The sequence below is a fragment of the Mytilus galloprovincialis genome, chromosome 3 (assembly GCF_965363235.1).
Source record: "Mytilus galloprovincialis chromosome 3, xbMytGall1.hap1.1, whole genome shotgun sequence".
Taxonomy (NCBI): domain Eukaryota; kingdom Metazoa; phylum Mollusca; class Bivalvia; order Mytilida; family Mytilidae; genus Mytilus; species Mytilus galloprovincialis.
Genome location: NC_134840.1, coordinates 62,923,618 through 62,946,790, shown reverse-complemented (window position 1 = coordinate 62,946,790; position 23,173 = coordinate 62,923,618). Strand labels below are relative to the sequence as shown.

Here is a 23,173-nt window from a genome sequence, read left to right as displayed (position 1 = left end):
TGGACATTTTAAGTACTGAGGTTAGTGAGAACGAAATAAATACATGTATTGAAAAGACTATTATTATACAGGGATATTTGACATAGATAAACTATAAGTAGCTTTCTCGAAAAGTCAGGTAAAATAACTTAATAACGTTTTATTTTTAAATATAATTGTTTAACAGTTATCTGAATCATTGCAGTTCCATACAAGACAGGATAGTATTGTATTCATTCCTATTATCACGGTTGTTTTCTCGAGGTTGTTTTAGTTTGAGCCAGTTTCCGGTCACGATAGCTCTTTCCTTCGTTCATTCCAATGTCGTACATACTCTTATAACATAACATGCGGGAAAGTTCTCTAGAGTAGGATAAAGTATATATAGTTGAATAAAAAAACAATTTTGACAGCACAATCATTATACAAAATGTTTAAATGCAGTGCATGGGTGCTCAAAGGTTATCGATGACTGGATTCATGCATCGTTTGTATAGTCGAGGGGGAGGTGATATAGCAGATAATAATATGATGCTGTACGGTTTAAATCGATATTGAATGGATTCCGAAATTATTTTAATTTTCAACATACACATGTAGCTTTACGACATTGTTACAGTTGGGTGTTTATTTTTTTTCAAATTTTAATCTTGACTGAAAAAACTAAAGTGAATAACTTCCCTTTGATCACAACTCTGACCGAGCGAGTCTTGCATAACTTGACTTTTTCGAACGTTATTAACAATCTGAGAGTTTCAGCATGACCAAATTTATCTATCAATCTGAAAGTTTCAGCATGACCAAATTTAACTATAAACATTCTGATACTTTCAACATGACCACATTTAGGGACGACATCAAAAGATCGATGTAGGATAAAAAAAACTTAAATCAAATAGTTTGGGGGTGGGGGTGGGGGGGGAGGGCAACATTGCTGCAAGTTTTGTTAATCTAACATCGATTTTACATGTATCTCTATTGGTCAATCAATTTTTCCCAAATTAAGTTAAGAGGGGGGGGGGAGGGGGGGGGGTGTCAGTGAAAAAACTATGTGAATTAAGTTTTTTATCCTTCATTGAACTTTTGATGTCGTCCCTTATCTAACAATCTCAGTGTCAATAGCCTAAGGGCCAAGTTAATGAGTAATTCTAAACTAGTTGAGATGCAAACACCAAGTCATTACAGAGAGACAAAAAAAAAAAAAAAAAAAAAACACACCCTGGACATTCATACGCATTAATAAAAAATAAACTGTCAATGCTTTGGCTTAAAAAAAAATGATAAACAGACATTACATAAAACCCGACATAAACATCTAAAGACTATTAAGACATATGAACAAAAAAAAAAGCTTGGGCTGATTACAGGTGCTCCGTAATGGTAAGCAGATCCTGCTCTACATTTGGCACCTATCGTGTTGCTCTTGTAAGTACAAACCTGGTGATCAGTATAATGTGGTAAGTAAATTTCGGGGGAAAGGGGCGGGATTGCAATTAAGATCATTCGAACATATCCGCCGTCATATGGGGGAACCAACTAGTAATGGTGGTCGTAATATTTACGAAGGATTTGCAGTTCGTACGAATAGCAGGTTGTTTACCTTGACTTCGAGTGATACATGTGAGATACAATATTAGTATTGAACTCCCGTTCAACGTCATACGTATAACTGACATTCCTTGTTTAAAAAACCCAAATTATAGGTTAATGAGCGTTTGATATCTGTCGGTATTTGTACTTTTGTACTTTTGTACAGAGCTCAATGTGCTATTCTACAGCTGACGTGATATAACCGTGCCAGTTCTATAAATGTGTAAATACGTGGAAAAGCAAAGTAAAGTGGAATCTAATTAATTTGGCTCAATTTCATTAAGATTCCTATTCAGGTTTATATATAGTATAAGCCTACATAAATGCCATTTGATGTTGACCATACCTAACATGTTCTGCATAAGTGTAATAAATTACATGTTTCATAAACTATCAACAGTAGTAACAAACAAATTACAATCTGTAGTTTGTTTTCATTCTTTCAATAATATGTTTGCTATGGTTTGAATTCTATTGGCTCATACCAGTTTTTTTCTCCGGGGTGAAAACTGGCATGGGGGAGAATGGCTATATAACACGTTCGCCTCAGGTTCGGGACGTCGGACAAAACACTCAAACACTCGCAAAGCTCTACAAAGCAAACACCCAGGTTTATGGTGGAGTTTGTGAAACATGTACATTATTTTTTTTGTTTTTATAGTGTTTTATAGATTGTTTTTCTTTTTGTCAAATTCCTTTTTGTAAATAAAACCACCGTTTACATCATATACGCTTAGAAAGTATTGAACAAGAAACTTATTTGCGTGTTTGCCTCTTTCAATAAAAACTGTTAATCAAATTCAATTTTTTTCCAAATCCAAAGTTTTATTGCCATATAAACTTTACAGTTTTGTGACATATAACAACAACAAAAACAAATGAAGACAATAACTAAGTAACTCAATATATATATATACAAATTCAGGTAAATATCAAAGGGTCCCCTGTCCTCAGTTCCATTAACTTTTTTTTATAAAGAATCCTAGTTTATTCACTTGTGTTGGTGTTGATGGGTTAAGCATATATATATATATAACTTTGTCATTGTCAGCGAGATTAGCAAATGAATTATTTTCGATGTTAATGCAATAAAAATATGCTAATCTAATATTTGAATTGTGAGAACAATTTATTAAGAAATGTTTCTAATCATCTAGTACTTTGCATTTTTTGCAAAGTCTAAACGCCTTCAGATATTGGGCTGATTTTTGGTATGTGAGTTAACTATGATGAGTTACAGATCAAGTTTAAGTTTCGTTCTGCTCCACTTATTTTCGCTGAAATTACGGGCTTTGGACTTATTATTATTAAATTATTGAAAATCACAGTTATACAGATTTTTTCTCTATCCCCCTCCAGATATTGGGCTGATTTTTGGTATGTGAGTTAACTATGATGAGTTACAGATCAAGTTTAAGTTTCGTTCTGCTCCACTAATTTTTGCCGAAATTACGGGCTTTGGACTTTGCGAAATTGTTGAAACGGACTTTTTTTTCTAAACGCTTTCAGATATTGGGCTGATTTTTGGTATGCGAGTTAACCATGATGAGTTACAGATCAAGTTTAAGTTTCGTTCTGCTCCACTTATTTTCGCTGAAATTACGGGCTTTGGACTTATTATTATTAAATTATTGAAAATCACAGTTATACAGATTTTTTCTCTATCCCCCTCCAGATTTTGAGCTGATTTTTGATATGTGAGACTACCATCATGTTTGTGTCCACATGTGTTTATATTGCAGATTTTTCAACTTTTTGGGACGGGGCCATTCGTGTCGCTTTGACACATCTAGTTTAAATTGTTATTGTCAAGACTTTGCATTTTGATTACCAACACTAATTTTTCATCATTAAGGAATATTTATATGCAAAAAATCTTATAAGAATTCGCACAAGGAAAAGGGACATTACGGGATGTCCATTTGATATTTGGAGAGGGTGAGCAGGAGGATTTTCACGGATTGAATATTTATTGTCATCTAGAATCTACTTCTTCACATGCTTATTTTTCTCTGCGCGGAAATTAATTTTCACTTTTGTACAAAGTTATATTTTTACCAGACTATATTATTTATTTTTCAAAAAATACCATCTCCTCCCCCGAAAATTAAATGTTGTGCCCTTTACTGCTTCAAAAAATATATTGATTAACTAATAATTCTCAATATTATCTCCACCAACGGATGAACAAATCCATCCATATTCTAGTTTTTTGCATTGGATGAGCCTGTTCTAAGTCAGTAACCTCTGGCCTTTATTATAGTCTTGTATTTTTTCGTTCATTTATATATTTCGGAGTTTAGTGTGACGTACGTCCATTTTCGCTGACCAAGTATACATTGCTGAACAGGGGGGCCAATTAACTGAAGATTCATGTAATAAGGGATTCAAATTTGAGGTGAAAAGCCTTGTTAAATACATAATAGTTTGGGTTTTTATATGACATTCAATAGGCTCCCCAATTTATTTATGATAAGCAGAGATGATCAGCCATAAAAGATTGCAAAAACGTCAATGTAACTGAAACTGGCATTTCGCTTCTCATGAGAGTAATTGTTCTTAAATGACAATTTCAGTAGCTTTGCACGATTTCTTTTTATCATCAAAACCCGTTTATAGATTAAAAGAAGTTTAAGAAACAGGGTCTCGTAAAAGGAAATTATTAATTTTCAATTAACTATTTGTAGAAGTATTACCTTTCAGTAAATATTTTTACCATTTTTGATTAATTGACAGTCCTTGTCGTTTATCATACGATATCATTTTCGCCTTGTGGAATATGATTGCTTAAGAAACATGATATTTTTATTAGTTTTTATTGGCTTAGAAGTAGCGATCAGTAACTACGAGTACTCTCAGATCTTTATTAAGTGATGTGTTAATACCCGGTCACGACCAATCTGTGTTTGTGTTTTGGTTGGTTTTTTTCTTTTGCTTGGTATCGATCTAATACGTAAAGACCTTTTAAATGATTTTTATAGGTTTTACTTTTGGGTAACTAAATTGTTATAAATTAAATCCTAGTCGGTCCTTTTATCACATTTCTCCATCTCATGTATGTATCTTTACCAGTCTTGTAAATAAATGACTTGGGTCTATGTTAACGAGGAACAACCTTTTTTTTTAATGAAAATGTTCTATCAGTGTATTGTTAGACCCCAAGGGGTTGATGAACTTTATTAGTATCGACTTCTGCCATCCAGCAGAAAACCCCATGCATAGAGGGCATGCCATTTTGGCTGTGTTGATGTTTGGATGTACGAAACCATGTCTAGTCGTGAATGTCTTCAGAAAGATTTGACTAGGAAATTGAGTTTCACCTAGTTATAATACCAGGTTTGATTCACCGTTTCGTAGAATTTCCTGTACCAACTCAAGAATATGACAGTTGTTTTCCATTCGTTTGACGTATTAGAATTTTTGATTTTACCATCTAATAAAGGAATTTCAGTTTGAATTTTTCTTGGAGTTTTATATTTTTCATTAATTCACCTTTTTTTCTGGGTGTAAAGAACCATGCATTGAATTTACACCAGTGGTCGATGACCTTTTGCAAAGCAATGTTTGTACCACTGCAAGAAAACATACCTTCGTGTTCTTGTTGTGGTCCAACGCAGTTCCTCCGGATCGACCAACTTTGAAGTTCTGAATTTATTCTGGCGTTTTTATGGCCCCGCAACGAAGTTGTCGGTGCCATATAGTTTTACTCTTGTCCTAAATTCCGGAATTCCGTCTTTCCGTACAATTCCGTCATTCCGCAACAAACCATTATACGGATTTTTTTTCTAAACGCCTTCAGAATGATATTGGACTGCTTTTTGGTATGTGAGTTAACCATGATGAGTTACAGATCAAGTTTAAGTTTCGTTCCGCTCAACTAATTTTTGCCGAAAAAACGGGCTTTGGACTTTGAGAAATTGTTGAAAATCACAGTTATACGGACTTTTTTTCTAAACGCTTTCAGATATTGGGCTGATTGTTTGTTACGGTATGCGAGTTAACCATGATGAGTTACAGATCAAGTTTAAGTTTCGTTCTGCTCTGTAATAGCTGGCCAAACGGGTGTCTTGTTACTTTGCTGCCACTACCTGTGTTTTCAGGTACACAGGGGACCTTAATAGACTAGAATAGGCTAGTCTAAAACAGAGAAGGGTTAAAACACGGATGTTCTTTATATTACTAGACCAGCAAGGTTAAAATACTTCTGACATATTAACTTCATTTTATATTTAACAAGAAACTCAAAAAGGGAGGACAACAGGGGTAAAGAATATTCAAATACGTAATAGTCTGTGTATCTAAACACACTTTCTATCGTGTAGTTTATAGAACAGCATGACACTGTAAAATAGAGGCTGCACCTCTAACTTGGAATCACATATAAACTAAAACTCAAGAGGTGGAAACTTTAAGGACAGTACCGTCAGACTATTCCACAAATGAATACTATCTATCTGACAATCGAATAGTCTCTTGTCTCGGTCTATAAACAAGAAGATCTATTCTCTCATGAGACAATGTAATGACAAAAACCAGAGACCAGTTGGACAACTATGGCGTATAATGTGTTTTCAGCATGGAAAAGTAAGATAATTGTGAGCATAATGATGTTTTATCAGTAAATTCATGAATTGTTCAGTTAACAATATTACACAGTTTTTATCTAAATTATTTGCCACAGTGTTCAATCAACTATTAAATATGTTATAACATTAACATAGATTGTATGCCATATTCTAATAAATTATACATTAAAATAACAGTACTTTGTTTTATTATCTAATAGACTTTAGCCTCCAGGAGTAAGCACAGGAAGACAAACTTCAATCGCTGGTATTGAGAGTAGTTAAAAAGCGAAGTTTAATTATTCTAGCTTTAAACAATTCTTAGCTTAACAAATATAAGGGATTTACATATATTCTCTCTGAATGCTGGAAAATCTCAGCAAACAGGATACTTAACAAAATGTCCTTAACAAAATGGGAGGGGAAAAGGGGAATGGGGAAGGCCTGTAACTTTAATCCGTTTTACCTCAAAGAAACAGGTTAGTAAATGAAATCTAGCCTTAATAAATAGACTTGCTATTTATATTTAATCCATTTTTGATTCTGATCTTAGTCCTAGAATACTAAGACTTACAATGAACAGAAAACGTCCAAATGTTCTAAACTGCAGTAAAATTGCTTAAAATCGCATGAAATACTTGATAAATATATGCTAAACTTCAGCAAATATTAAATATTCGACTGTATAAACTGACGGAAAATCTGGCAACATACCTGTAGGTCTGACTAAGGAGGAAGAGCCCCCTCGAGAGAGCCCCTAACAAACAGGTGCAAGCTTTTTATACCTGACGGAGCTATCGGGGTAACGAACGATTCTTAACTGGGGAACGAACGGGGAAAATGGGAACGGGCCTGACAAGTACGAAAAGAATCCCCGATTGATAGAATTAAGTCATGACATTAAAACGTATGTTTACGGAACATAAAAATCATCTTAGTACAATGTACAATCATAAATAATATCGTTTTAATACAATGATCTTGTAATAATCGATCTACAACCGTTATAGTATTCATACACTGTTTTACGCTAGTGGTACATATAGTTCACCTGAGGTTACACCCACAGTTCACCTCATTTGCATAATCAATACACAAAAATCCGGTTATGGCGACTAAAGTGAAAGTGAAAGTTAACTACATAAGTTATCTCAATTATACAACAATAAAAACGGTTGAACACTGGGAAAACGGAATGAATAGAACACTGAAAACATAAAGAATTGAATTAAAAAGGTGAGAACCGGTGTCAAACTTTAAACTAGCCAAAAATTGAATCAGGTGCCTGAAAGAAAAAACACATGTTTTCCAAGGAATTTCGCTTGGCCAAGTCATTACAGCTCCACTTATTTTTGCTGAAATTACGGGCTTTGGCCTTTGATAAATTATTGAAAATCACAGTTATACAGATTTTTTTCTCTATTCCCCTCCAGATTTTGAGCTGATTTTTGATATGTGAGACTACCATCATGTTTGTGTCCACATGTGTTTATATTGAAATTGCAGATTTTTCAACTTTTTGGGACGGGGCCATTGGTGTCGCTTTGACACATCTAGTTTAAATTGTTATTGTCAAGACTTTGCATTATGATTACGAACACTAATTTTTTCATCATTAAGGAATATTCATATACAAAAAATCTTATAAGAATTCGCAAAAGGAAAAGGGGCATTACGGGATGTCCATTTGATATTTGGAGAGGGTGAGCAGGAGGATTTTCACGGATTGAATATTTATTGTCATCTAGAATCTACGTCTTCACATGCTTATTTTTCTCTGCGCGGAAATTAATTTTCACTTTTGTACAAAGTTATATATTTACCAGACCATATTTATTTTTCAAAAAACAAAATCTCCTCGCCAGAAAATTAAATGTTTTGCCCTTTACTGCTTCAAAAAATATATTGATAAACTAATAATTCTCAATATTATCTCCATCAACGGATGAACAAATCCATCCATATTCTAGTTTTTTTGCAAATGTCATCAACAGAGAAATTGGATGAGCCTGATCTAAGTCAGTAACCTCTGGCCTTTATTATAGTCTTGTATCTTTTCGTTCATTTATATATTTCGGAGTTTAGTGTGACGTACGTCCATTTTCGCTGATCAAGTATATACATTGCTGAACAGGGGGAGGGGGCTGCCTCCTGCATGGTGCGGTATTTGGTCGCTGTGTGGAAGACCCTCCCCCTTCCCCGTCAATTCTCAGCCTTAATTGGGCTGTTTTCTGTTCTTATGGCGTGTTTTCATTCCCTGTTTCCATTTACCCCGAGCATTCACCGCAGTTTTGATTACCTCGACGCCAAGAATTTAGAATACTGCTAGACATTTGAAATAAGACATTTACGCGACTCCGGCCTTTAAATTAATCATTGTCTATATTCCTCAGTTTGCATGTAAGACCTTTAATGCAAAAAGAAAGGCGAAAGATGCCAAGAGAGAATCGAAAATAAAGTGAAAGTAATTAAGCATAGTGTTGATACAGGTTTAATCTGGTTAAGAGGTCACCATGTTCACAAACGCATGTGCATGAGAACCGGTCCAAACTAGATGAAGGTCAAAATAACAATGCTTCTGGTAATTCATTATCTCCAATGATTTTTTTAGGACTTGACGTATCTGGGTTGTAAGTAGCATTTACGCAAACGATTGGTTTTATTTTTACTGAATATAAAATGTGTTGTTCATGTATTTAGTCTTTCTGAATAATAAAGTGCTATGAATACGTATTTTTATTGTTCAAATATCACACATGATATGCATATTATTCTAAACATGTCTGTGTGTATTTATAGTGTGTTTCATATTATGACGACAGCTATTACAAATCAATAGTGTATGTGTATTTGATTACGTATTTGTCTTCATTGTTGTATCAAAGAACAAAAAATAATGTATTAAAGCGGTCATTTTTGTATTCATTCTATCAATGGAAACAATCATTGATAACAACTATCAGGACTGTGGCAAACAAAAGAAAGATAGACCAGTCACGATATTCATTAAAAATATAATCTATAAAAAAATTGTTTAAAGGAATTTTCGTATAAATATACATATACATGCAGCTATTCCATTTTGAACATTTTACATAATTATGATACATTAATTTTTTTAACATTAATTATTAATTAAGAAATGAATCAATAATTCTTATTGGTCTTTGATTGACAATACGACTGACATTACACTTCTATTTATTTAACATGTTTAAGTTGTACAAAGTTAGACATGAATGCTGTGCGTGTGTACAGTGCAGAACGAGAACTATATAAGCTATATTTTCTGATTAATCATTTCGCCTAACATATGAACATTTAAATATCTATTTATATATTTACAATGATTTAGTGTATTAATTTTCATTGATTACTTTTCATTCTCGTGAGTTAATAGATTACACAATTTCCTTATTTGTACACGATTGCTAGCGTTGATTTTCCATATGCACTTTCAGTTTAGGTATTGAATGCAGGAAACACGGAAGAGGCGAAAATTGGGGAAACGTACTGTAAACATTGTATTCCTTACATTACATTCGGGGATCCTGGCCCGTCCGCTTATTTTCCAAATCATTAATTCGAAATATTAAATCAAAACTAATTAATTTTTGATAGTATTTTAAGTTTGCAACGAATACTGATTGTCTTTAAACGGTATCCAATTCCTTTAAAAAAAAAACCGTCAAAGTATACCACAGCTAAATAAGAAACATTTTAATTATAAAGACGCTTCTACGCGTATCCTAGTATCATAACTTTACCGATCATCTTTCTTGAAGAACGTTATAAATAAACTCATCATAGATACCAGGACTAAATTTAGTATATACGATTCATTTGAAAATTCGCATCGAACGCAGCAAATAACTATTAAGTTTGATATTTACGTAAAGCGGAACAGGATTTACTAACCCTTCCAGGGCACCTGGGTTTACCCCAGTTTTTATTTTGGTAAGGTTCGCCTTACTAAATTTTGTTTGACCATGGTGTTGCCTGTCTTGTTGAACGTTTGATGTCTGATTGACCCTTTTGAATCTTCTTACTCCTTTACAATCCCTATTGACGAAAGAGAGCAGTGGTCTTATTTTGACAACATTAAAAAAATGCGTTTCAGTACAAAAGAGAAATTAACATTCAGCTAAATATATATGGATTCTGTACATTATGTAATTCGCATGCACAAAACACACCACTATCATGATCAAATTGAGAAATTATACATATTTTAGGTGTGGTGTTTAAAATAAAGTTAGATTATGAATGTGATGTACTTAGTAGTCTTTGATATAAATATTTACAGATAATAAAGTTATGACATCTTTGATATGAGTTAACAAATGACAGAAACATCGAACATATTACCAGCATCGAATTACAGAAGCAACGATGACAACTGAAGCTGAAGAATTTAAAGAGTTAAAAACTGATACTCAAGAGCTGTGTTACGAATTCACGGAGAACAAAGTTCCCGACGGAGGATGGGGATGGGTCGTATTAGTGTGTTCGTTCTTTGTAATGTTCATGATCGATGGTTTATTCGGATCTTACGGACTTTTACTTCCAGTTTTAATGGAAAATTTACATGCTAGTCCTTCTTTGACTTCTCTGGCTGGTTCGGTCATCGTTGGATGTCTTTTATTCATTGGTAAGTACTCTTTCTTAATTTGAGAAGTGTTCTCTAATTAATCGTATTCTTATTTTTTTTATCTACGGACGCACTTGTTCAGAGAATCCAGTCGAACACAAGAATTCACTATTAAAAATCAAGTAACTTTGACTCAAAATGCACTTGTTATAGTCATATAGTCGACTCATAATATGTATTGAATATTTATAAGTATCATTTTCTTTGAAATCATAAATAAATGTTGAAAGGGAAATCACTGGAATTTTACTAAACTCCATTCTATAGTACATTGTCACTTTAAACACTAATAAAACATTTTGTGATGTTCTCTCTCTAATTAGGCCCGAGTATAATAACTATCACACCGATGTGAAAGACGCATATAGTGGACCTAATTTTATCAGCATGTAGCGTTAACAAGTGCATTTATAGGGAGGAAGAAAATACTAGTATTGATGAAACCAGAATATGGTATGCCTGTCTCAAGTCAGGAGCCAGTAATTCAGTGGTTGTCGTTTGTTGGTGTTACATATTTGTTTTTCGCTCAATTTTTATATAAATGAGGCCGTTAGTTTTCTCGTTTGAATTGTTTACATTGTCATTTCGAGGCCTTTTATAGCTGACTATGCGGTATGGGCTTTGCTCATTGTTGAAGACCGTACGGTGACCTATAGTTGTTAATGTAATAATTTCTGTGTCATTTTGGTCTCTTGTGGAGAGTTGTCTCATTGGTAAGCATACCACATCCTCTTCATTATATATACAATAAATGTGATACAATGTATGCGTTATTGTTCTGTTTGTAGCTATTGTTGCTTGTCCTCTGATAGAAAAATTTGGTTGCAGAGTTGTAGCTATAACCGGAGCACTGATTGCCACACTAGGATTAGTTTTAAGTTCTATGGCTGTTAATATATGGATGTTTCTTGCGACTTATGGAGTAGTCACGGGTAAATAAATATTAAGTTGATCAGCATTTGATGGAGAACGATATCTTAATTTGAAAAAAAATCAATAATGATATGTGATGTACAAAATTAGTGACACAAAATCCCTTCCCATATTTGAGAAAAGAAAAGAAACAACGCTTTTAATAACGTTCTTCAGCTTAAAGTTGCTGTAAAACCGTTTAAAACGGACCAATATACCAAACCGCACAGCACGTTCAAAAATTGGTTTAGTACTGGTATAATGCAGTGCAAGATGTAAATTATTTCACATCGCATCTGTGCTTAAAAACCATGTCTGTTAGGTAATATAATATACATAAATCATAAACTGTAACGGCAAAAGAGCCAACATATGTTCATACATTGACATATAATTTCATCGCAAAGCTTCAAACATTCAGACGCAACAAGACAATTGTTAAATAGCTTGGCAAGAAATAATATATGCATAGGTTTAATACTTCAGTTTGCTAAATATAATTGTGATTAACAAACAGGCTGAAAAAGGTAAAAACGTACATATAAAAATGTTATATCAAGAATGCATACGTTACATCTGTTAAAATATAAAGAGCATACTATATTTAAGCAGAGGGAACGTCTAAAATCTCCACACGGAGACACACTCTATGAACATAATGAACAAAATGAAAACGCTTTTATTGCTGCTCTTCATCGCATAGTTCCAATGGAGCCCTTAACATTAAAAAAAGCAGTACCTCTATCTATGTTGATTACGGCTCCTAACATCTTTTTGAGAGGAATACTTTGCAATATGTAGGTCAAGCCACTTGCATTGCGGAACACAGCTGCGGGATAATAATAGGCTATACAAATAGAGAAAACTTACAAATACTGTACAATATAGGCAAAATTTCGAATAAAGCTACCGTTCTTCATCTAAAAATCAAAATGCATGTATATGTGTTATCCAAACATTGCCAAATGAAGTCCTGTAAACGTTGTTGATTTCATTGTAAATTGCAGAAAACAGTCTAACAGTATGTATTATATGTTTATTCATAGTCGAATCCGTTTTCTATATGTATATAGAAAGATGATATTTAAAAGTGACGTTTTATAACTTATCGCAGGTTGTGGTATGGGACTTATGTATTTACCGGCAATCGTAATGGTTAATCAGTACTTCGACAAGAAAAGAGGCATTGCGCAGAGCATCATGTCTGCTGGTTCCGGTATCGGATTAATGGTTATATCCCCTGTGACAGAAAAGTTGCTAGATGTTTATAGCTGGCGGGGAACACTTTTAATTCTTGCTGGATTTTTTCTGCAATTATGTGTTGCTTGTGCGATGTTTAGGACTTACAAGGTAATATCACCTCAAAACAAAAATGCCAAAGAAACGAAGGCGATGGGAGAAATTTTCAAAGAAATTGAAATTTTAGTTGATCAACCAAATACAGGCTGTGTAGAACATGACACCATATTGTCTGTGAAATCCCTTGATAATGATAATTATAACAAGAGAATTGAAAGTTTACAGAAAACACAATTGAGTGAAAAGTGCACAAAAATTCAGTTTGAAGGGAAATGTTGTAAAAAACATGCCATGCAGTTTGCGAAAACAGAAAATTTCAAGCATAGTACTAGTAGTCTACCACAAAACATGTTTAGAACACCTTATGAGAAAAGTTCATTTCTCCCATTTCGCTCTAGTCACTGTATTAGTGAACCTCATCAGCATTCATCATCTCTATTTAAAAATATAAATAAAGGCATTCTCTCTCAAAAAGACATTTTCTACTGTGGTAGTTTAACTCGTCTCAAACATAATACTGACACAAAAAGTCTTATTGGGTCAATAGTTATTAGAGGAGACGAATACAGTTATAGCAAAGTATCTCTAGATACTTCCAATCCTTCTGATGAAAGTGATTATCACCATAAAGCATGCAACGAAGGCCTGTGTGCTAATAAAGCATTTTGGTTCATCGCCATCGCAGCTGTTCTTTCTCAGATGGCACAGTTCATTCCGAACATGTTCCTTGGCGATTATGGAAAAACCATTGGATTAAGCAGTATGCAAGTGTCTTGGATATTTTCTGTTTTTGGTAGGACAAAATTAACTTATGGTCTGTTAGCAACAAATTAATATTTAATATCCAGGCCCTGAAAAAAAAGTTTTACCAATTACCATGTTGAAAAATGGCCACCCTTACCTTACCAAAATTAGCATAATGACGTATCGTTACAATAGTTGCAGTATATCTTTATATCTATAATTAAAAATGAAAGATTGAAATTAGTTGCTAACAGGTAATTTATATTATACAACCGCAATTTTTTTTCCGAAGACGCATTTTGTTTCAGGACAATTACTTTAGTGTAAGTTAATGGATCTTTATAAATTTTTTCCAGAAGTTTCAATACCACTAAAGAAAGGTTGGGATTGATTTTGGGGGTTATGGTCCCAACAGTTTTGGAATAATGGGCCAAAAAGGAGCCCAAAATAAGCATTTTTGTAGTTTTCAAACAATAAACTTGTGTTTAAGTGTATGCATTTCTTTGAAATTATACCACACGTTTCCATACCATGAGGGGATAGTTAGTATTAATTTTGGGGGTTATGGTCCCAATAGTTAAGGAATTAGGGGCCAAAAAAGGGACCCGAAATAAGCATTTTTTAGTTATCAAACTATAACTTGGGCTTCAGTGTATGAATCCCTTTGAAATAATACCACAAGTTTCCATACCATTGAGGGATAGTTAGTATTGACTTTGGGGGGGGGGGGGAGGGTTATTGCTCAAAATATGGATAAATGTCTTGGACGTATTGAGTTCAATTTTAAACTTTAAACATTTGAACCTCGATGTGGACTATCCAGTACCGCATATGATTTTTAAAACTGGTTACAGGGCATACAGTATATACAACAAGAGTCTATATCAGTTGCTGATTTACAGAATAAAATAAGGGTGGTGGTAGAGCACATACGGTACCATAGTATTAGACACTCCTACAAAAAAATGTATCTCAGTTCAGACACTGATACAAAACTATATTTATATCCCAGTCAAGATTAAATAACTGACATTATTGTAACACATTGTAGCATGATTAAATTAAAATAACTTTAAATGAAGATGAGAAATTTTCGTAAAACTAGTTACGATCGAAACCCAATAAACATGATAAATTTTGATTAGGTGTCCAATATTATTTAGAATTATGTGAAGAAATGATTTTGTTCTTTTTCTATCTAGGTGTGGTCAATACTTTAGGCAGACTCCTGCCAGGTTTTATAATCGACAATACAAAATTATCATCTGTATGCCTATGTGTTATTGGTATGGCTGGGTGTACCATTACCTGTTTTATGTTTCCGTTATGTGACCAGTTTGCATCTCTGATGGCGTTTTCTTCTTTTTTCGGATTCTTTATAGGTATGTATTTAATAAACGTCATACTATATACTATTTCACTGTCATGACTGTTCGTCTTAGAAGATTACTCATTTTCGCAGCTTTAAAATAAGATTGAAATTTTATATTGTACCTATCAAAATGTTTGTTTCCTCATACTATCTGTGCGTTAAAATAGCAAGACGATTCTAACAGGTATTCAAAAAGGCATGGTTAAAAAAATTTATTCCATAGAACATGACACAGCAAATTAAATTGTCCGGGGACTGTGGAGGAAGAAATAGTACTTGGTATTGATTGATTATTGTTTTCTTAACGTTAGGCCACACCAATTTAATTTCTTGTTCTACGGATTTTTGGACTCCAAAAATTGGGGCGAGCGAGCGATTTGAAAATTTTAATAAAAAAATATTTAATTTGCAAATTTTTGAGGCGAAGCTTAAAAAGTAAAGGCGAGCGATTATAATTTTTTTTGTAAACATTAAATAGTAGGTTTTGACTATATTAAAACTTGATTTATCACTTGTACCTTGACATTTCTATAATTTATGAAGTATTTTTTCCCTGTTCAACAAGAAATAATTGAAGAATTAAATATGATCTATGTATGTGTGACTGACAATGAGACAATTGGATGCTAGGATGAAAAATTTTGTCCTGCATTTTTTTTTAGCTGTAATCTCTGTCCTGCCTTTTTATTTTTCACTCTGTTTGGTCCTGCTTTTTTTTTTTAGTTTATCCTGACTTTTTTTTTACCTAAATTGTCGTCCTGACTTTTTTTTGGCAATTGTCTCATCCTGCCTTTTTTTTTTTTTACTCAAAACTCCTGTCCTGCCTATTTTTTTCAAATTTCATCCTAGCACCCCCATAAAGATCAAATGGTAGCTCCCTTAGTACAAAAGGGCTAATATTTTCCCAAAGAACTATAATATCTATATGGAATTTAATGGTCAAAACATGTCCAAGAATTTTGTAATATTCCTGGACTTTAATCATGTTAACACATTTACTTTAACAGTTTAATATTATTCAAAATAAGTGGACCCCTCTTTTAGAAAAGTTGTTTAAAACATTTGTAAAATATAATGTATTTCTCCTCTTTTCGAGTAAAAAATTCTAAGTTTTCAAAGGTTTTGTATAGTAGCACTATACAAATCCTTAGTATTTCTATTTTCTTTTCTACAACAGTAAACATGGTAAAATGACCCCTTCAATGCCCTTGTTTGAGGGATAACCTGATAATAACAAACATACATTAGGTCAAAGTACGGCCTTTTACACAGATCTTTGATCTAGACAAAACAGCAAGCTATAAGGGACCACAACTTAGTATTGTACACAATTCGAACAGGAAAACCAACGATCTAATTTATATTTCCAAAATTTTAATTGCAGTTGAAGGCAAATCCTTCAGAAGTTCTTTGTACTTTATTTTAACAACGAACATTTTTTGTTAGGGATTATAAGTCAGGGGGAAAGTAACCAATGTTTTGTTCTGTACAGGTATTTCCGCTGTTATATATTTATTTCGGAGCACTCCCACTTGGAATAAATTGGTTTCATGCTGAAACAAATATTCTCACAGATATTTACAGTGTTGTGGGGTGCTTATAGGTTTAAAATCGTTATATAAAGGTTATACTGTTATTTAAAAAACAAATGTTGAGATCTTTAAAGTTTTTACAATATTTACAAAAAAACGGAGCGGGAAATGGACATGATTACATTTCCGAATGCGGGAATATAATAAAAATTAAAAAAAAAAATCTGTTTTGAAAAAATAGGTGCGGGCGGGTCCGTCGAATAAGGAATTAAATTGGTGTGGCCTTAATAGCGAATATGTTATGCATGTTTAGAAAAACAAATAAATAAACAACAAAATAGGTAGGCTCTATAACATGGGTCGACCAGATGAAAGGCAGTAATTTTGGTATGTTGGAATAGGGCAGACTATCTTTGTTCTTGTTTGGCTTTATAAATATTTTGATATGAGCGTCACTGATGAGTGTTGTGTAGACAAAACGCGCGTCTGGCGTACTAAATTATAATCCTGGTACCTTTGATAACTATTATCATGATTATTGACTCTAAATCTCATTTTATCATATTAAAAGTATCAAAACATGTACTAAATGGAATTGAATAGTGACACGGGTCTTTCCCCTTATTTTACCTCATAATAGAAAATGTGTTCAAACTTTGCTCAGAATGCAGCCTCGTTTCTTTATGTTGTTATAGTGAAGCCGTCTAAACAAAAGGACAGGTTTTTGTTATTCAAATTTAAAATCGTGCGATTTTGTACAGTTATCATTCTTCTTCCTTCAGCCAACCTAGTCCGGCCGATTGGTGCAGATATAGAACAGAATTGCTCACTTGATGAGGAAAGCATGAAACTTTGCATATTAGTTCTTGGTTATATACCCTTTGATTTCAGCTATGGACCCACTCTGAAAAATCCAATATGACTGCCATTTTCAAGATGGCGGAAAAACGGTATAAATATCAAGATTGTCCTTAAAGTATTCTTTATAATTTCGGAAATTAAACTAATGATTCTTTAAAAATGGACTTCATGTTCTTGAATTTGTTATCAATTAGTTTTAAAATATCCAAAAAAAAATAATTTGCTTATTTCTATAACATACATTTGCAAATATGGCTGCATATGCAAAAAAATATAGTGAAATTCAAAAATGTTAATCAATATGTTTCATGTTATTGTAATTGTTCTGTAATTTAATGGTTGGAATTAAATAGGTTGACACGAGTCGATTGAACGTTAATATAGGTCGGTTAAATGTGGTGGAATAGTAGGTTACTCATCTGAACTTTGAGGCAGTGCCGAGGGCACCTTGTCTGTGTCTATTCAATGTCACGTCTTACGTCACTTATCGCGTTTTCATTTGCCGTACTCACTACATCGTCAAATTATTCTATGTAATCAATAGGTGTACCTTTCTTCAGGCGGATTAGACGATTGCCATCATTTAAAATGGTTAAAGGGCAACTATTTCCTTTTCCAACTACGTGCGAAGCCAATTTCAACTATTCAGCGAGCATGGTCCTAAAATGCACTCCAGGCCAGCACTGTTATTAGTTTTAATGGTAACAGTTATTTTTGAGTTTGGTGGAACTATGATGGTTCGTTTTATTGAAATCTCGTTTCCACTGTTAACAAATGCCGCATTTATCACTGTATTGTTGGTGGTAATTGTGGGAGTATTCAGGTTTATCACTGCGCTCAGTATGTCCGAAGTCTAAGTATAACATCGTCTGTTAATGGCTCTTTGCACACATCCCATTGTATGTTAATTCTATTAATGTCGAGAGACGTTCTTTATAATCTTCCCAATAACAAGCTGTTAACCCAAACCACGTAGCGTTACGTTCTCCAAATCTCCATTTTCTGCCGGAATTAATTTCTCATTTACTAATGTTATCATTATAGCAGTGTCCACAATCATGCTTACATTCTGGTCATGTATAGTACCTCGTACTGCTAAGCTCTTTCAAATGGTTCATCGATTTTGCGATGAGGTGATGTGACTTTGCCAATAGACTTTGGAATCGTGCGTTGGCCTACTTGCTGTTTAAAGACTCCATTGTTGGGGTTGTACTTTGATTTGCTCCGTATCCTGGTGAAGGTGACCGTTGTCTGAAATAACTGGGATTTCTGGAGTTTGTCCGCGGAGATGCTAACTGTTGTCTTTAGGGTCTATATGATCTCTAGCGTAGTGGGGGTGTTGCTGATCGATAGGCATTAAGCTTTGGTGTATTTCTATCTGGCGATCATACGCGATTGTATTGCTCAGGAGATCTTCCACGTGTATATTGATCAGGTGATCTTCTATTGAACTTGTGATCTTCCATGATTATTTGATCACAAGAACCGAGGTTATATTGATCGGCCAATCCACGGTTATGCTGATTAGTTGAAAGCATGACATCAGCTAGTTTTGTGACAATTTGTGTAAGGTTATGCACCTCATTATCCAAAGGACTGCTCATATTTTCTTTATCGGTCGGTGATATTGCGCCATCAGCAAAGTAGACTTGTCGATGGTCATAATTGGCACTTTTTGGTCCATATATCGCCATCTGGTATTCTATTGAGGTTTTTCAATTGTTTTAACGCCTTGTTGAATGTTTCTTGGTTCCTCTCTAGTACATGCCTTGAAGAATCTTTGTCTTTACATCCTCGACGGTATGCTTCGGTTCCAATCTAGTTTGATCGTTTTTCTTGCTGAAGCGCTGCTACAAATGAATGCTTTTTTGTTAGGCCTTGGAATCATAATCTGCGTTTAACTTAAGAGTGTACTCAAAGCCAACATCGGCCTGGCAATCTGGGGCCTACACACATTTTTCCTGTTTTCCCATTGTCATCTAACGGCAGTTCGTTCAAATTGGTAAATGAACGCCTACCAGTCATGGATCCTCTTCGATTGAGTTTTTATAAAATGGAGAATGGAAATGGGGAATATGTCAAAGAGACAACAACCCGACCATAGAAAATACAACATCAGAAGGTCACCAACAGGTCTTCAATGTAGCGAGAAATTTCAGCACCCGGAGGCGTCCTTCAGCTGGCCCCTAAACAAATATATACTAGTTCAGTGATAATGAACGCCATACTAAACTCCAAATTGTACACAAGAAACTAAAATTAAAATAATACAAGACTAACAAAGGCCAGAGGCTCCTGACTTGGGACAGGCGCAAAAAAAATGCGGCGGGGTTAAACATGTTTATGATATCTCCACCTCCCCCTATACCTCCAGCCAATGTAGAAAAGTAAACACATAACAATACGCACATTAAAATTCAGTTCAAGAGAAGTCCGAGTCTGATGTCAGAAGATGTAACCAAAGAAAATAAACAAAATGACAATAATACATAAATAATAACAGACTACTAGCAGTTTACTGACATACCAGCTCCAGACTTCAATTAAACTGATTAAAAGATTATGATTTCATCATATGAATATCAGGCACAATCCTTCCCGTTTGCATTTTTGGGAGCTGTGGGCTTCGGCTCCGGTCCCTTGCACCAAGATTTTCTTGCCATCGGGTATATTTTGAAGAAGAGGTGTTGCCACACTCTTTTGGTTTCCTCTGCCCTTTCCTTGATCGGCCAGTGGAGTCAACTTCCTTATGGGAAGCCTGTTAGAGCTCAAGGAGCTGACGAGGTTGTCATTATTGGAGTAATAAATGTGGGATTTGCCATTGACTCGACGGGGATGATACCTTAAGTAGGCACTGCATTCAGCATTGGAGAAACTTGATAGAATCCACTTGCAGCCAATTGTTTCTGTAATGGTGTGCTGCTCTGAACCAAATATTATTGACTCATAGTAGATGGTAAGTGTGCGTAAGAAGACACATAAGCATTTTGCTGGTATCCTTGATTAATACTAGAGGATTATAGTATGTTCTTAAATAGAGATTGTTGTTGAATAATTTGAACTGTCTCATGCACGGCCAAGGGCCCGGACATAGGACTTTTGAATTTAGGTGAAGACACCTTCAACAGAATTGGTGCGGTTGATGGTCCATGCGAACTACAATTGGGGAAAGACCCAAGGCATGGATTTTGTTGTGTACTTTTTTGTAAACTTGCTTTGTACTGGCTAGGGTCAAATTTTTGCTTAGATGATGTGTCCATTGCAGAAATTTTAACTTCTTTATTTCGATTGTCCACTAATTCATTTACAACAGATGCCAGTTGTTGGAAGGTACCCTGCTGTTCAAATGCACTTTTAAATTGAACTGTGTCAGTCGTCAGTTGTTGTCAGCTTGTTCATTCGTCTCACAACACCATTGAATATCTTATTGGTCTGACCATCAATTCCACCAAGCAAGTATTACTAGCCTTGTGGTCTATCCTGTCTTCAGACTGCTGAAGTTGCTGAGATATTGCTCTCATCTGTTCGTTGAGCATTAGATTTTCTATCTGCTAAAAATTCTTGGTACAATTGTTTAATAGTAATTTCTGCGCTGTCCTCTGTTTAAGTGTCTTCAGCTGTGGGTTTCTCCATATGCCAAAGTGATTCAGTTTCTGCCATTTCAATGTTCTTGTCCTTGTTGTCCTCAATTCCTGCCATTTCACTGACATGGGTTTGAATGATTCTCCATTCACAGTTTTTAATATCTCAAATTGCAAAATATTGCGACCCAAGACATAAGATAGGCACTGAATAATATATTAAGGCAGATAAATCCCAAATCACAGCTTTTATGTGTGACCCAAGACAACAAATAGTGCTGCTTTTTATGAAAGCTAATACTGCAGCTTTTTATGAAAGCTACTACTTTGTGTATGAAATGACAAGCAAGGCAAAATAAAAAAGGACAGAACTGGGACAGATACTTAATGACACTATACATCAATAAAATGCTTATATTCAGGTCAATTCTCAATAATGAATATTTGCTTATTTTTCAAGGCGGCCATTTTGAAAATAGCCGCCATTTTGTACTTCAAAGATAGATCAAAACAAAATCTTGCTAAGTATTCCAAGTCAATCAAATATGTTGATTTTTGTGCTTCTAGCATCAAATCCACTGTGGTTTGTGCAATACTGGAAAATATGTTAGAACGTACGGCAGCCATTTTGAAATAAGCCGCCATATTGAATTTTGAGGGTGGGTCCATAGCTTATATTTCTCAGTACACAAAAATGTACAATCATGCAAGAATTAGTGCTTTCCTCATTATTTGAGCAATCATTTCACGGATCGGCCGGACTAACCACAGCACTTAAATGTGAAAGATAATTGAAATGAAGTACTATGAAAATAACGCATATTTGTAATATACTTTAAATTTCAGCATTTTACTGTCCACTACAACCAATCATGGTTCTAGATAGTGTCGGATTAGACAACTTAACTAATGGATTAGGGGTTCTTACTGTTCTTAAAGCACCAGCGGCTGTATTTGGACCTCCTTTTGCAGGTAACAAGAAAGTACTCTATAACAAGTTAGTGATAGTGTTTGTGAACTGATAAAACACTTATAGAAATGAGTAAACGTGCAGCAGTTTAAAGGTACTTTCGTCGTGTAGAAGGAATTTAAACTCAAATAAATAATTTCAAAAATATATTAAACGAAAGTAGAAAACTATTGATGAGTGGTTGTGTTATTCATATAACATGTTTTGACTGTTTCTTTATAATAAAAAAACATCCTAGATATATCGGCTTAAAAAGCATCAAAGGTTCCGCGAATGAGTGCTTCTTTTTAAATTCACATAAAAGAATAGTACACTAGCGTGTCTTACTTTTACGATCCTTATATTATAGATGAATGTATTTCTGCAACGTATATTATCATACCTACCAAGTCAATCTGTTTTACAATGTTATACCAGTAGTCGTATAATTGCAGAATCAACTATACTGTAGAAATATAGATATCAGCTTTAATATGTTTATTTTTCTTTTGCAGGAGTTCTCTATGAATGGACCAAGAATTATGATATAGCTATACTGTTTGCCGGATGTCTATGTTTGTTAACAATAGTAGTATATCTAATTAATCCAATATACAACTACCTCAAATCTCTTTGTAATTCAAACAATGACAACTCATCAAAAACCCTCTCGTCAAGTGATTCTACACTTTGACGGAAGGGAAAACATAGGACTTGATAATTGGTGTTTTTTTTTTACTGTTTGTTTTGAAAATCTCATTTATGTTTATATATATTTTTAGTGACATGAGAAATATTTTTTGAGATATATTATCTCCCAAATAAAATTACTAAAACACTGAACATAGATAACATGATTTGAAGTGTTTAACCGGGAAGAAAAATCAGAGCTTGACAATACTAATTCCCCGCAGAGTGAAATACTCATTGGTGTTTTTGCAGATAAAACAGATACTATATCCCAACCTAAGATTATTTGATAGAACCCAGTTCCCAGTTTATTTAAAAAATATTCTGTGATGATGGCATGGAATGTAGTCTCGTTGATTTTATGTAACAAATAACGTAAGATTGATCAAGCCTTTTAATGAAGAGGTTCAATTTAATCAAACTGTTTGATTGGCAGAAAGGTTGTCGA

The 23,173-nt window shown here is 34.2% G+C and overlaps 1 protein-coding gene across 5 annotated transcripts; it reads left to right on the top strand.

Annotated features, from left to right (window-relative positions):
- Positions 1-22,878, top strand: LOC143068598 (monocarboxylate transporter 14-like). 5 transcript variants are annotated; one of them, XM_076242786.1, is made up of 7 exons: positions 1-118; positions 10,441-10,785; positions 11,574-11,717; positions 12,812-13,789; positions 14,943-15,122; positions 21,933-22,058; positions 22,551-22,878. In XM_076242786.1, exons 2-7 carry the CDS (start codon positions 10,527-10,529, stop codon positions 22,727-22,729), a joined length of 1,866 nt encoding a protein of 621 aa, XP_076098901.1. In that variant the 5' UTR covers positions 1-118; positions 10,441-10,526; the 3' UTR covers positions 22,730-22,878. The 5 variants fall into 5 exon arrangements, with proteins under 5 accessions (XP_076098901.1, XP_076098902.1, XP_076098903.1 ...); XM_076242787.1 differs by lacking the exon at positions 1-118 and adding an exon at positions 7,244-7,370; XM_076242785.1 differs by lacking the exon at positions 1-118 and adding an exon at positions 8,677-8,764.
- The last annotated feature ends 295 nt before the right edge of the window (positions 22,879-23,173 follow it).

Excerpts from the sequence above, each read along its gene's own strand:
- LOC143068598 (XM_076242786.1), top strand. The coding sequence starts at position 10,527 with ATGACAACTGAAGCTGAAGAATTTAAAGAGTTAAAAACTGATACTCAA. Across the intron at positions 11,718-12,811 it reads GACTTATGGAGTAGTCACGG|GTTGTGGTATGGGACTTATG; the intron begins GTAAATAAATAT and ends AACTTATCGCAG. Across the intron at positions 15,123-21,932 it reads TTTTTTCGGATTCTTTATAG|CATTTTACTGTCCACTACAA; the intron begins GTATGTATTTAA and ends TTTAAATTTCAG.